We start from the raw sequence: 15,638 nt of genomic DNA on the forward strand, positions 1-15,638 counted from the left end.
ATGGCAGTGACGTCCGAAAATAAAAGGTCATATGTGAATGTAAGCTTCCTATTATGATATGACTATTTACCGTTCGCAGTAGCATTTGAGAAGCATAAGTTATTTGACATTTAGGATATCGAATATTTTAGACAAATATAAAGAATATCTAGCGGTAAGAGCGTGCGACTCAATCCGGAGGTCGCGGGTTCAAACCCCGGCTCGTACCAATCAGTTTTTCGAAACTTATGTACGAAATTATATTTATCAGTCGCGTTTCCGTGAAAGAAAACATCGTGAGGAAACGGGACTAATCCTAATAATGGAAATCGCTTTCGTAAAAATTTGTGCCTACGCTTATTACCTATTCTTGAAATTAGTTGCCAAGCGGACCCCAGGCTCCCATTAGCCGTGTCGTGGCTAAAAATGCCGGGATAACGCGGTGACGCTAGATGGTGAACTTTAAACACAAGGGAGGTTCTGTGAGCTGTAGAACCTCGCGAACATAGCCTAAATAAGTGTAGCCTATTAGAAAAAAACATAAAACTGTACTTTTTGTTTTCGGATGTCACAGTACCATCAAACAGTTCCCAACGATTGGCAACTCGCGCCGTGTAGAGATCTCGAAACACCAGAGTAACGCGGCCGTAAGATCCGTAACAATGTATGCATATTCGGAGAGCTCATTTATATACCTCTTGACTCGCGTGTGATAAGTGAGCGATTTTATTATTTTTTCAATAAATTCTGCTCACAAAATTTCGCGAAAATAAGTTGAGTAATACGTACGACTTATACAGAAGAATAGCCGGAGAGCCGAAACGGCGCGCACTTCGCAATCGCTAAATTCAAATTTTAATTTATAAAATACATGTCAAACTCTAATCGTCGCACTACAAAGCCGCGGTTTTCCAACTGCACCACGATAGCACGTAAGTATGTAATGTACCTACACACCAAAGTATCTAGATCCCTAGGTGAAATTCGGCTACTTATTCTCCATTAAGAATTAAATATCTAAATAGATAAAATTTCTGCATTAGATAGAACACATGTCTCAAAAAGAAAAAAATGCCTAATGATATCGAAACCGCTACTTCTTTAGGCGCTGATCTACAAATGACTCCGTGATTTTGTATATTTTCCAAAAATGGAATATGTACTTAGTAGTAAACATGAACACAAAATTCACAAAAATCAATTGAGTGAGCTGAATCGGAGACCTTCACTAACGCTTACTTCATTAAAAACAATTCCGATTATGGTAAAAATGCTTTAAAATTTCTAGAAACTTACAATTTATAATACTTAAAATTTCTGACTTATAATTTATATAGGCCCTACATATATAGCGCTAGCAATACGTAAGTTTTATAAAAATCTAATGTTAAAATTATTATATTATCTTAGATTCTATAAACGAATAATTGTCATTTCTAGCTGGTATATCAACTCTTACAAAAATGAATGAAATCCCACCAAAAACATTTCATGTAAAGTGTTGCCAAGACTAGGCGCATAAAGCTTTTACACTAAAAAGCTATCAGATCCCGTAGTAGGTACCAAGACTAGAATAAATGGCTTCCATCAATTAATGTATGATAATTTCACCAACTTTTGAAAGTGTGCTCGTAGCGTAGAGCATGACGTTGTTGGGTAGTTGCTTTTAGTAAAGTGATAGCTGGACTTTACAAATAGCCACGATGGATTGCCGGGTGTTGACTAGAGAATAGTTTAACGCGTTTCAAAAATAAGTGCCAGTTGCACCATCCGCACTTGACAGACTGATCAACGTCACCCGACGCGCCGCGGCGGTTTACTATGAAACTTTCCATACTGTTTGTCACCTCTATTGATTGGAATAAAGATTAAAGCAATAGAGCATAGTCTCCTTTGTACTACACAATTATGTTCTATCTGATGTAATCAATATTTCTTTTTTCTCATACAATAAAGTGTTTACTCACTTAGTACATACTTACTTACTTAAAGTAGGTGACAACTATTGGGACAGTGTCAAGCACTAGGACATTTACTTTACACCTAGAATTGCAGATTTACAAATCAAGAGAACTCTTACCCTTTTATTACGTTATGGTCTTTTTTGTAATGAGATCCACTAGGAAAATGGAGCAGAGAGTAAGATTTATTTATGGTTACGTGTTAAGGGTTTTATTATTACTTAATATCTTTCCTTATGACTCAATTTATTGGAGGTTAAAAGTAGATAAATAATTGAACGTTCTAATTGCGGCAGTAATAAAGCTACGAACGTCAAATAGATAAGTCTGCGGTAGCCGAACATTTGCTACAGTCGGGACCAAACCACTGGATTGAACTCCATAATCCCAAAGTCCTCTCAACGGAACGTCTTTACTACAGCAGGAAGGTACGTGAAGCAATTGAAATCAGAAAACATCGAAATTTCAATCAAAATGAGGGACAGGGGATTTCGTCTTCGTGGAATTCAGTAATTAGCAAATGTAAGGGGAAAAAAAAATTTCCCGCCTCATACCATTGGATGTCGTGAGTGTTGTGTGTAGGCAAAGTGACAACCCTAGCGTACAAGTTAATAATCAAGATCAAGTGCGGGTAGTTCGCAAAACCCGCGCGGCAAGAAGATGTTGATACAATTCCTTGCCAGTCTGCCTGTGACCACGAACGTATCGTCACGTTCGAAACGTCAGGCCATAAATAAACGTAAGTTTGTACGCGATTAAGTCCCGTATTAGTTTTAAATTATGAGTGAAAATCGTGTTAGTTTAAATCTGTATGTCACTCATTTTGTCAAGGAAATAGACAGTAACAGCGTCCGCGTCCACGCCGAAGTAGTAATGTCGCTACAGCTGGTGTTGTCATCCGAATGTCACGTGTAGATCTACTTTTATGCAAATTTTACGTTTCGAAATTATATATAAACAAGTACCTACTAGTAAGGTGACAGTATTCATATGCAAATAATTAAAAATGTAAAAATTATACTATTTAGATGTATCTACAACAATAACGACTCTCGCGACGTTAATATAGGGGTTGTCAGTCTTGTACCTATATTTGCGGAAGCGCTGGTGGCCTAGCGGTAAGGGCGTGCGACTTGCAATCCGGAGGTCGCGGGACAAACCCCGGCTCGTACCAATGAGTTTTTCGAAACTTATGTACGAAATATCATTTGATAGGTAGGTGACCACTCGCTTTTCGGTGAAGGAAAATATCGTGAGGAAACCGGACTAATCCCAATAAGGCCTTGTTTCCCCTCTGGGTTGAAAGGTCAGATGGCAGTCGGTCGCTTTCGTACAAACTAGTGCCCACGTCAATTCCTGGGATTAATTGCCAAGCGGACCCCAGGCTCCCATGAGCCGTGGCAAAATGCCGGGACAACGCGAGGAAGATGATGAGTCTTGTATATTTACTAGCCTCTGATAGAACTTAATTTCCAATAAGACAATTGAGTAATTTTACTAGCAATATTACCTACTGGTTTTAAAATAAAAGTATATGAAATAAGGTTCTGGCTTGCCCAACGGATTGACGCTTACGCCATTAAAATTTCTAATTCCGTTCGTTCTTATTTGTTAACGCTAATGGAAAAATCAATGATCACTCGAGTCGGTTCGGTTCGGTCGCATCTGTCAATCTGATAAAAGTTTTACTTCTCGATTGGCATTTCTGACAAACTAATTGACACGCTTCCTGGGGGCATAGCCAAGTAACAATCGTTGAGAGAAAACGCCATTACAAACTTAAACAAGTCGATATACCGATTGTGCCATCTTGACTACGGCCCCAGGTCAGACAAGCTTAAACGCACATAATTGCAAGATATCTGAACTGCCGTGTTGTAGCTAACCAGTCTAACCACTGCTTAGCGACATTCGTGCTAGCGCTTTCGACTGACCACTTTAGTGATCAATTTCCGACGCTGTAAACCATAACAAGTCAATTTGACCAATACTAGCTTGCTAATTATCCTTTCCTACCCTATCCATATATTACTATTCTACCCATTTATTGCGTCCAATCTTTTAAAGCTTATTGGAGAAGTCCCCAACAAAGTTTGCAACGTTTAATTGGCCAATTTCTTAAGTTCAGCTAACTCCATTTCTCACAGCAGCATAATAACCGAGGGCGCTAAACCCGGCTTTTATTTTATATCGCGGCAGCGACTCAATGCACTTTATGACACGTGCTCCTGCTCCCGACGTTGCATTTTTATGTCCACTCTACTATAAACTTGATGATCTTTCCACTTTACTGTTGTTTTTCCAATTAGAAACACTCTTCTTTATGGGCTGTATATTTTTTTAAAGGATATTTTGTTTACATTGCAAATAAAGCCGAGTCTTGTAAAGCCATGAAAAGCTTTTTATAACACGAAGTTTATTCAATGATGAATAAATACAAAGTCGCTTTATGTTTGTGGCTAACGAGCAGATTGCAATGCTACATTAAAGTTAGGTTTATGTGAATTTTTATTGGTTTACTTCTATATAACGCTTTTAAATTAAATACCTAGATGGCTTGAGTATTAACTGGCTGGGAATAACTTTTAACACTAACTGTATAATTATGTGAACTGTTTTATTGAAAAAGGAAGATACCATCAATGGTCATGTAAACCTATTTTGCCAGGAAGCGTCAATATAAGCCCCTCACGGACGAGTTTACTAGTAATGTCGACTTTAAAAAAAAGTACCTAACTTTTTTTGTCAGAGCCAACTAGGTATGGCTCCACAACAACCTATTTCATTGAACCGCTTGTTTTAACAGTCCGATATTGGATATTTAATATTTATAGTACATTTTATTGAAGATCCATATTCACGGACCGGTTCAAATTTATTGTAGTTTATAATTTAATCGAATTTAAACTGTTGTGAGACATACTAACATTAAATAATTTCACGGTTTAGACTCATACACTTACTCCTTAACTTAGACTTTATAGTTTAAGTTAAAAACATAACGCTCGACTGTTAAATATTCTTTTCAAATATAAACAAAACCGAACGTCGAATAAAAAAAGTTGTAATAAAAAGCAAACTCACGTTGAAACCGAACGGCGTTACGAGAAAATTTCAATGAAGTTACCGTACGGCATTGGCAGCCACATAAAGTAACTAAGAAAGGGTGACCGCTGCGTCTAAAAAGAGCAAACATAGTTAGTGGCAGAAAAGCCAGGGCTCTATAAAGTCCACAGAGTTTCCACTGTGACTTTATTAGAAAATGTTTTATAATAGCTAGCAAACATTAGGAGGAACCATCTTATAAAGCTCTTAATGTTATGCGTTTGAACGTCCTCTGTGGCGGTATTCGAGAATATTATAGATAAGGGATTTCTTTATATATATATATTTAGGAATAAAGCACGAAAAAAGAGGGGAACATTCGCTCCACTTGTGTCCTAAGAAAAATGAATTGCCACAAAACAAACTAGGTACCATCCGTTTTTTTTACTTATTGGCAAAGTTCAAAAATTTGTTAATATGGGAGATAATTTATTAACATCTGTGCTTTTTTACATTGGCATGAGTTGGTACTCCATGATTTAACCTGACTGTCAAGGTTTTAAAGCGACCATTTATTTAGACTGTAGTTCTGAAATGATATTAAATATAGTTCCATTCCTTTTCATAAACTTCATAGAATACATTCTGAAAACGTTTCCAATAAATCTCTATCTCTTTGGAATGTTGACATTTTGCAGTCTGCTAAAGATTTGTTCCGAGATTTGCAATAAAATGGCTGAACGCCAAATAAAAACATTTGATACAAGTGCATTCAGATACAACAGTTTACTTTGACGTAATAAGCAATTTTTGGTTTTTGGTTTAGTTACGTATTTGAATACAATTGAATGGCTCGATAACATTCTGTGGGAAGTAAATTGGAAAATACAGATACCTATTAGTGTTCCCTTGAGACCGACACGGCCGCTCTCTCCGCTACGCTACGTTACATTCAAATATCCCATTTGAGATAGTGGGAACAGAGGTATCGAACAGTATCAATTACTTGCGCTATAACAAAGTGAACGTTCCAGCATTTAAGCGCAGAGAAAATCTATAAGCGATTTATTTTGATCGCAAGCTCTGCACGATTTGAACGGTTTATTTTGATATCTACTAAATCTGTGATTTACAGCTAACGAAAGCATCGCTTTTACCTATACCTATGCCCTAATGGTTGGAAACTTGTTGGCTAGCTTAATCGCTCGCGAGTTATAGTAAAATGCATGTTGAATTTCCGGTAAAGTTAGCCTAATCAGGGCTTAGGGAGCTCGAAAGCCGTGCAGCGGCGTAACTTTGGCTGACGGTGTTGTTTTGACCGCCAGTCGAGTTTATGGCGCTTCGCGTTTCATAGAGCGTGTGCTAATTTAAAGCTAAAATAAAATTTATCGTAACGTTGCTACGTTCTGCCATGCTGCTGCTGCTAGCTACTAGCAGAACTATTTATTATGTATTTATTATTTAGTTTGTCCTATGTCTTCTTAATATCCCGCTTGATACTTGTCATTTTAATCAGTCCGTGGTGTCTAACGCAGTTCTGATTTATACCCTTATACCTATATATGACACTACTAGCTGTTGCCCGCGACTTCGTACGCGTGGATTTGTATGTTGGTGGTTATATATTCTACATGAGCATAATATAGAACATTATGCAGCAAAAGATATCAGTAGGGACGGTTAATCATTTGTTAATTATACAACGCATGAAATTTGTCTTTCACAAACTACGAAGTTTCAAGACCCTGACTGAAAAAAATCCCTCTCGACCCTCTTAGAAGATTTACAAGTCCACTATTTAAAAAAAATTCGCTCCCGAAACTATTAATACAAACTTTTCAAAAACGGTGTAAGTAATCAATTTTCGTCTATTCTAATATAATGCCCTTTTTACCAAGTTTCAAGTTCCTAGCTTAAAAGAAAATTTGTACCACATATAAACATACATCCCCTTTTTAACCCCTTTAGGGGTTGAATTTTTAAGAACGTTGAAATAACTTTTTTGGAATCTTATACAATGCCCTTCTAAGAAGTTTCAAAGCATTTGTAATAGATTCACTTTGAACCCCTTTTTAACCCTTTTAGGGGATGAATATTTAAAAACGCTTAAATTACTTTTCTTGTATTCTAATAATATATGCCTTTATACAAAGATTCAATTCCCGCACTCAAAAAAATATTTGATCTCCATACAAACTTTCAACTCCATTTTTACCACCTTGGGGGATGAATTTTCAATAATGCTGAAATAAGTTTTTTTCTCTTTTAATTTCAGCTCTCTAGGTTTAACGCTTTGGGTTGGGCGTTGATTTAAGTGAGTCAGTCAGTCAGTCAGTTAATACAAACTTTCAACCCCATTTTTACCACCTTGGGGGATGAATTTTCAATAATGCTGAAATAAGTTTTTTTCTCTTTTAATTATATATATTTCTATGAAGTTTCAAGTACCTAGCTTAAAAATAAAATTAGGACCACGACAAAATTTCAACCCCTTTTTAACCACTTTAGGGGATGAATTTTTAAACACGCTGAAATCACTGTTCTTGCATTCTAATAACATGCCTTTATGCAAAGATTCAAGTCGCGCACTTAAAAAAATGTTTGACCTCCATACAAACTTTCTACCCCTTTTTCACCACCTTAAGGGATGAATTTTCAAAAACGCTGAAATTACTTTTCTAGTATTTTAATAATATGCCTTTATACAAAGTTTCAAGTCCCGCACTCAAAAAAAATTATGATCTCCATACAAACTTTCAACCCCTTTTTCACCACCTTAGGGGATGAATTTTGAAAAACCGCTTCTTAGTGGATACTAATGTCATAAAAGCTATCTATTGTGAAAAATTCTGCTCTCTAGGTCCAACGGTTTGGGCTGGGCGTTGATTTAAGTGAGTCAGTCAGTTAGTCAGGACTTTTACGTTTATATATATAGAAGATAAGGCTATCAGTTAAACGGAAAGTCTTAGCTTCGTAAATATAGGGGTCAATTCATAAATGTCAAAATTGACTTCTTAACTTACAGCGACTATAGTTTTCTAGGACAGTAAATGCGCGAGAGTTTCTTAATTTCTATAAAATCAAAAAGCTACACATAATAACGTGTACTAATATCATTTGTAATATTTTGGTATTATTATCTAATTACAATACTATGAAACTTAAAAGCTAAATCTAAAAATAAATAATACTAACCTTAAAATAAAATACTAAAAAATATCCCCCTGCGGCATGGTGCCGTAGATGCTGGCAGCATTTCCTCGCTGTACCGCTAGACTAATTCTTTGAGCGAGGAAGCTGCCAGCTCTGCGGTCACCGGTGACCACTGCTTTTGGATAGTTCCTTAATAAACTTTAGGCGTTTGGACCCCACGGGCCAAGGGTCTCAACGCCAAAAGGTACAAAATTGTATTTGGCGCCGAAACCCCTATATTTAGACATTTTTAATTTTTCGGCCGCTTCTGCCGCCGCGCCGACCTCAACAGATGTGCCGTGGACATGAGACGGGGCTAGGGTGTCTACACACACACAGGTGGCGTCCCACACCGGCACCCGTCCCATCTTCCACGGAATTAGAGTCATCCGTCCGGTCTCTAAGTTTTATAGTATTGTAATTGGATAATAATGTTACGAGTATATTAATTTAAAATTGTTGTTGTTGAAATATGAAATATATTTTGGTATGATTTCAAATGCTGTATTGCACTTTTACCTATATCGCATTGTTTTTCAGTGTGGGGGCTTCGAAAATTCAGCTTCGAGAGAAACTTATGGAAGGCAGATTTGATTTTTTGAAACTTTAAGATAGTCTATCGATAACAGTGCTAGCCTTAACGTTTACTCCAAAGTGGCAAAACAAAATTAAGTTTAGCAAACGAGACCGAAAAAAATATTTTTTTTTCTAATGTAACTTAATAACGCCTAAACATTTGGAAATAAATATAGTTCTTGGGTTAATTGATGTCCAAATGAATTAGTCACCATAGGTAAGGCATAGCTTGAAATGAACGAACAAACACTTTTACCAGATTGAACAGAAATCCGATGCTCGAAGCGATGAAGAAATATATATCCCTGTTTTGAAAGTAAAATCATTTAAGTATAGCTTGATTTTAAGTGAATATCACTAGTAAGTGCCGATCACTGGTCTGTCACGATACGATCAATTATTTACGATGATCGTCATCTGGGACATTCACCCGCGATCCCTCAAAGCTGTGAACTTGCGTCCTACCTGTCCGGCATTATCCAAACATGTCGACTAAAAATAAATTCTACCAAAATTACGAGTGACCCGTCAAATATTTAAATAATTATATTCGAGTCTCACGGGAGTTTGGTCAGAGGGCCACGGAAAGCACACTCCGGGCGTGCGCCATTGAACTAAATTACTACGTATCTAGAACCGGCACAGACAACCAGTATTTTGCGCCCAGAGCATGAATGTTGTTGTTTTGACGACAAACCATAGAAGCGGAGCGTGAAACTGTCGACCTAAACGCGTAAACGCCATACAATTTATGGCGCTTACGACGTTTCGGTCGCGTGGTATAGGTTGCGATTGCGACAATTTCTTTATTTGTTTTTTTTTTCTTTATTGGAGAAACAACAGAAGTCAGCACAATAACAGTAAATAATAAGTTATATTATGGTTTCTCTATAGTAATAATAACTCAATGGCGTGCGCTCGTCGCTGACGCCGACCGCCATAAGTACATATGTAACCTTTGCCCGCCACGGCTATCGTGTGCGGCGTGTCATCATGAAACTTGTCGGCGCGTCAGTTGACGTCTTTGGCGGCGAAAGGGTTAACGCGGCAACGTATGACGATCGGAGTCAGCGTAGACCGTGCGTTTTCTGGGCGTTATAGAATACCCACACGTTAAGTTAACACAACCCTAACTAATGAATTGTTTAGGTGACGGGCGTGGTGGGTCGAGCGGAGATGCTATCCTCCGTGTTTTTCCTCGGAGCTCTGCTGTGCTACGCTCGGGCTGCAAGCAGGAGGAGATGTACAGGTAAGTTTATTTAGGCACTTGTTAATTTAATCCCAGACAATAGTGGTAAGCCCTTTAAAAGTCCTACAGATTTTAATGAAAAAATAGACGTGAAATAGTTATTAGTCTTAAAAGGGGGCAAAATTGTTGTTTAACCCCTCGTGTTAATATTGAGACCCGAGCTAGTGATTTCAAATTATTGCTATTAAATATTAACATTCGAAATTATCACTTAGAAGTCCATCCTATTAGCTATAAACGTGAAGAAATACCTCAAAAATTGCATAGAAAGGATAATACAACATTATTATTTGTGTTAAAGAATAATGAAAGCCTTTCCGAGCCGGTGTGATAAAAACATATATTTTTGCAACCACAATACTAACTACGAGCACCTACGTCTCGCATTTTGATTCCAACCACGTCAAGGCTACCGGCATTATACCGGTGTATTTACCTTTTAACTAAACAAATACGAATCGGGTGACAAATGACCGTTGCCATGACAACTAATTCACCAAGGGCCGGTGTTTGCGCCATTACTCTGTTTGCCTTAGGCTAACTCGCTTACGAATCGATAAACATAACACAACATTGCCGAAAAAAAGTAGTAGACAACGTACCTACAGTTAAGGAATTTAATTTCCGTACCATTTCATATCTTGAAAGTCGCATACTGTTGTCGCTGTGACAAGGTACAAAATGATACTGAAATTGAATTCCTTGACGTTTTGACCCTATCCTGGGGTTCATTTTATACATTCATGCAGATAAGTCAAAAATTATCTCGTTAGTACATTTTAGAGAACACGTGCCTAAGTAATTAGTTAAACATATAACAATACATAACTATGCGTATGCATAGAGTTAGTTAATATTCTTAGTGCCAGTTGCACCATCCGCATTTGACCGACTGATCAACGTCACCCGGCGCGCCGCGGCGGTTTACTATGAAACTTTGCATACAACAAAATCTTGCGAACTCTTTAACGATGACAAACAGTTTGGTGCAACCGACCCTTAATATTTTAATTAATTATTGCTCTTAAAATTTGATTTCCGCAAGGCTTTCTTCTTAGGACTCTCTCCTTCTCATAGGTATTTAACGTATGATCGGTTTATACGAGTCGATTTATTCTACGAAGCTAAACTACCATCAATACGATAAGGACTGTATCGTTTATTATAAATACAAATAAAACCAGGGGCCCGTTTATCAAAAGCTTGTAATACAAGTGTTGTGTTACGAGTAATTATCGTTATTGTTTAGTTTTAGTTGTGCAGTTTTAGTTTTAGTAGGGATATCTGTTTAAGTTCCGATTACAACGCTGTCTTAAAATTAATGTCTGAACTCCTAGTGGGAATTGTGTTAGGATGCATGCTAAACCTATCATTTTATAATCTTATCTGTGTATTGTCACTGGCCTGTATCTGTTTTTTTTTCCCCAATAAAGAAAAAAAAAAGTGGAAGTCCCTTTCTAACAAAAGCTGTCAAAAGGTGAGTTCCGCTTGTATTACAAGCTACAAGCTTTTGACAAACAGGGCACTGGTCTAACTGTTCATATGTGTATTATTTTGTATTACTATGTTCCAAGGGATCGGAGGGTATTTTTAAGCCATAACCGATATAAGAAGGTTAACTATTTTATTTTAGGGACTTTATGATGCTTTCAATATCGTCTAGCAAATACATTTCGGACAAGCCTATCGAGCTTAATTTGAGACTATTTCACTGACTCCTTGGTACGATTTAAAGAAACGAAAGTTTAATATGCTGCCAAAACATGTTATCTAAGTGTCCTCTTCATGATTGCTCAATTGAGCAGCTGCGGAATAAATGTTAGTACAATCGGAATAAGTCTCACCTCGAAATCCTTCCAAAGTTATGAAATTTACTATGTATGTTAATTAAAGGTCTCTTTTTCATGTCCACACTATTAGACATTTGGAAACCTCGAGGAATCGCAGCCATCTTAGAAAATGTGTACCATCCTGGAGAAATTTGCGTTTTACTCTAAATATACGTTCTCTATGAAAATATGGTGTAAGGCAACATTAAAGCTTATTAAATTCTACACAAAAAAGTCCTAGATATCTTTGCGGAAAAATACATCTTGTTATAGAAAATAATAGCTGAATCCAGATTTAGCGCTTATACCCTTTCAGGGGATATTCTCTTGATATGAAACTTGGAGGAATATGAATTCCACTTTTGTCTATACGTTTGTACACGTTCTACCCCAATATCAACATTTTACTCGACTGCGACTTAAACAGAAAGTAGGGTTACGGGTTTAAATACTAAAAATCAGTACACCCTGTAGCTCAGGATACTGGACGGATTTTTTAAAACGACATATCGGTAGATTCCTCTTGCCCTTCACAACCTGTTTACACCTGTTTCATTAAAGAAAAATCAATACAGCCGCCTTGAGAGGACGCCGAATAGTAAATCATATTTTTACTTCTAGCGCCTAAACTATTGAGTGGATTTTAATAAAATAGACATCAGTAGATCCATAATTGATACACGAGAGCTATGCAATACAAATTTACTAAAATAAATGGAGGAAAAATGTGTAAAACTTAAAAATGTGACTATAAAAATAGATTTTAGGTCTTAAATAGGGTTTAAACAATAGTGACAGTAATGAAATTTGACACCTACAATTTCAGGGATCCCTGTTTGCGTGTCATAAAATTGGAGCTTCGGGGACCACGGGGATCAAAGGCCATCTTGAAAAGTATGTCTTTATTGGTTTTTCTTTTTTTCTCGGAATATCTGGGTTTAATGTGAATACTGTGTATGGCGAAACGAAAGCTTATTAAATTCCACACTAAAAAGTTATACAACACCATGTCCCAAAAACGAAGCCTTTTTCTAGAAATAGGGCTTACAAGTTACAAGGGAAGCTTACAAGTTTCCATACATTTTTTTTCGTGGTTGGGTAGATAGTTTTTGTGTTCCAAAAATTGGTAAAAAAAATTTCTGACCCGTCTTAAAATAAAATTTTAGTAGGAGATGATTAAGATTATTATTAACCTTTTGACTTCTGAGCCATATTTCTAGAAGAAAGCTCCGTTTTAGGGACATGGTGTTTTATAACTTTTTTGTGTAGAACTTAATAAGCTTTTGTTTCGCAATACACAGTATTCACATTAAACCCAGATATTCCGAGAAAAACAGAAAAACAAAAAAAAAACTTATACTTTTCAAGATGGCGTTTGATCCCCGTGGTCCCCGAAGCTCCAATTTTATGACACGCAAACAGGGATTCCTGAAATTGTAGGTGTCAAATTTCATTACAGTCACTATTGTTTAAGCCCCATTTAAGTCCTAAAATCTGTTTTTGCAGTCACATTTTTAAGTCCTAAACATTTTTCCTCCATTTATTTTAGTAAATTTGTATTGCATAGCACCCGTTTACTAATTATGGATCTACTGGTGTCTATTTTATTGAAATCCACTCAATAGTTAAGGCGCTAGAAGTAAAAATATGATTTACTATTCGGCGTCCCCTCAAGGCGGCTGTATTGATTTTTCTTTAATAAAACAGGTGTAAACAGGTTGTGAAGGTCAAGAGAAATCTACCGATATGTCATTTTAAAAAATCCGTCCTGTATTCTGAGCTACAGAATGTACTGATTTTCAGTATTTAAACCCATAATCCTACTTTCTGTTTAAGTCGTAGTCGAGTAAAATGTTGATATTGGGGTAGAACGTGTACAAATGTATAGACAAAAGTGAAATTCATATTCCTCCAAGTTTCATATTAAGAGAATATCCCCTGAAAGTGTATAAGCGCTAAATCTGGATTCAGATATTATTTTCTATAACAAGATGTATTTTTCCGCAAAGATATCTAGGACTTTTTCGTGTAGAATTTATTAAGCTTTAATGTTGCCTTACACCATATTTTCATAGAGAATGTATATTTAGAGTAAATCGCAAATTTCTCCAGGATGGTACACATTTTCCAAGATGGCTGCGATTCCTCGAGGTCCCCAAATGTCTAATAGTGTGGACATGAAAAAGAGGCCTTTAATTAACATACCTAGTCGGCTCATAAGTTCTGTCATATACATAGTATCAAATAAAATCAAAAGTTTAAGTTTATTCCGTATAATTTGTACAGCGTTTGAAAGCTTATAAACTAGAGAATCTAAATGTATAACATTTATTCAAAATGACCGCCATAATTATCTACACAGGCTTGAAGTCTTCGTGGCCAGTCGTCAATGGATTCACGCACCACTTTCATGTCGATATTGGCCACTGCCGTAGCAAGAGATTTTTTCAGCGAGTCTAGATTTGAGCACACCTTTTCCTCTAAATACTGCCATATTTTATAGTCTAAAGGATTAAGATCTGGGCTAGAGGAGGGCCAATCTTCATGCCTTATGGGCTGGAGCAGAGTCCTGCTGGAAAGCCCAATGCTGGTTTAGAAACATCGTATGGGATAGTGGTTTCACAATATTAGTCAACACCGTGTCTTGGTACACTTTGGCACTAGTTTTTACTCCTTTCTCACAAAAATGCATACTAGTGACGCCCGCATAAGAAACTCCCAGCCAAACCATCACAGATGAAGGGTGATGACCTCTTTGAATACGGGGAATGCTATTAGACGCTTCTTTACTATTGCGAGCGTACACTCTATCATTTTGTTTATTACAGTTTTCTTCTATGTCAAAAATTTTCTCGTCCGAAAACAGTATACAACGGTGCTTATTTTTAGCGTACTTCTTCAATAAAGCTTTAGATCTTTTAAGCCTTAAAGCTTTAAGCCGACCATTGAGAAGATGGCCAGTTTTTCGTTTATAAGCACGAAGTCTCAGGTCTTGATTAAGCACTCTTTTCACCGTGTTTTTGCTCAAACTCATCTGGAGGGCCATAACTTTTTGTTTCCTAGCGGGATTTCTGGCAATGCGTGCCCTAATTGCTTGTACAACCGCTGGAGTCCTAGCTGTACGCGGACGACCGCTTCTTTTCTTGTCATTTAAACTAGAGACCTCACTGTATCTTTCTATGGTACGATACACAAATCTTAGAGAGAATTTTAAATTTTCAAGTAGCTTAAAAATTTTAGTCGGCGAGTGACCACAACGATATAGTGCAATTATTGCGGTACGGCTATCTTTAAGCGTCCACTCCATGTTGAAGAAAACAGAAAATTGCAAAATTATACTACTCAAATATTTAATAAAGATTCGAAATTCAAATGCAGAACGGTTTTTGTTTTAGGAGTTCCAAATTTAAATTTTAAAGGCCAGTGACAGAACTTATGAGCCGACTGAGAGGTGAGACTTAATCCGGTTGTACTATGTGGTGAATTTTTATTTTTACATAAAAACGATCTTTTTTGACGATTTTGAGAGCGCCGGTGGCCTAGCGGTAAGAGCATGCGACTTGCAATCCGGAGGTCGCGGGTTCAAACCCCGGCTCGTACCAATGAGTTTTTCGGAACTTATGTAAGTACGAAATATTATTTGATATTTACCAGTCGCTTTTCGGTCAAGGAAAACATCGTGAGGAAACCGGACTAATCCCAACAAGGCCTAGTTTTCCCTCTGGGTTGGAAGGTCAGATGGCAGTCGCTTTCGTAAAAACTAGTGCCTACGCCAATTCTTGAGATTAGTTGCCAAGCGGACCCCAG

The 15,638-nt window shown here is 37.1% G+C and overlaps 2 protein-coding genes across 4 annotated transcripts in view; both read left to right on the forward strand.

Moving 5' to 3' along the window:
* Positions 1-15,638, forward strand: part of LOC134741652 (protein O-mannosyl-transferase Tmtc3) — a 173,400-nt gene that overhangs the window by 148,448 nt on the left and 9,314 nt on the right. For both annotated transcript variants that reach the window (XM_063674508.1, XM_063674509.1), the window contains exon 4: positions 9,903-10,002. In XM_063674508.1, the coding sequence (XP_063530578.1) occupies positions 9,903-10,002 (100 nt within the window). The remainder of the gene's footprint in view (positions 1-9,902; positions 10,003-15,638) is intronic.
* The window catches only part of LOC134741701 (troponin I), a 443,517-nt gene that overhangs the window by 81,811 nt on the left and 346,068 nt on the right, over positions 1-15,638 (forward strand). The gene's annotated exons all lie outside the window — the stretch shown is intronic.

The sequence above is a fragment of the Cydia strobilella genome, chromosome 5, assembly GCF_947568885.1.
Source record: "Cydia strobilella chromosome 5, ilCydStro3.1, whole genome shotgun sequence".
In the NCBI taxonomy this organism is placed as follows: Eukaryota; Metazoa; Arthropoda; class Insecta; order Lepidoptera; family Tortricidae; genus Cydia; species Cydia strobilella.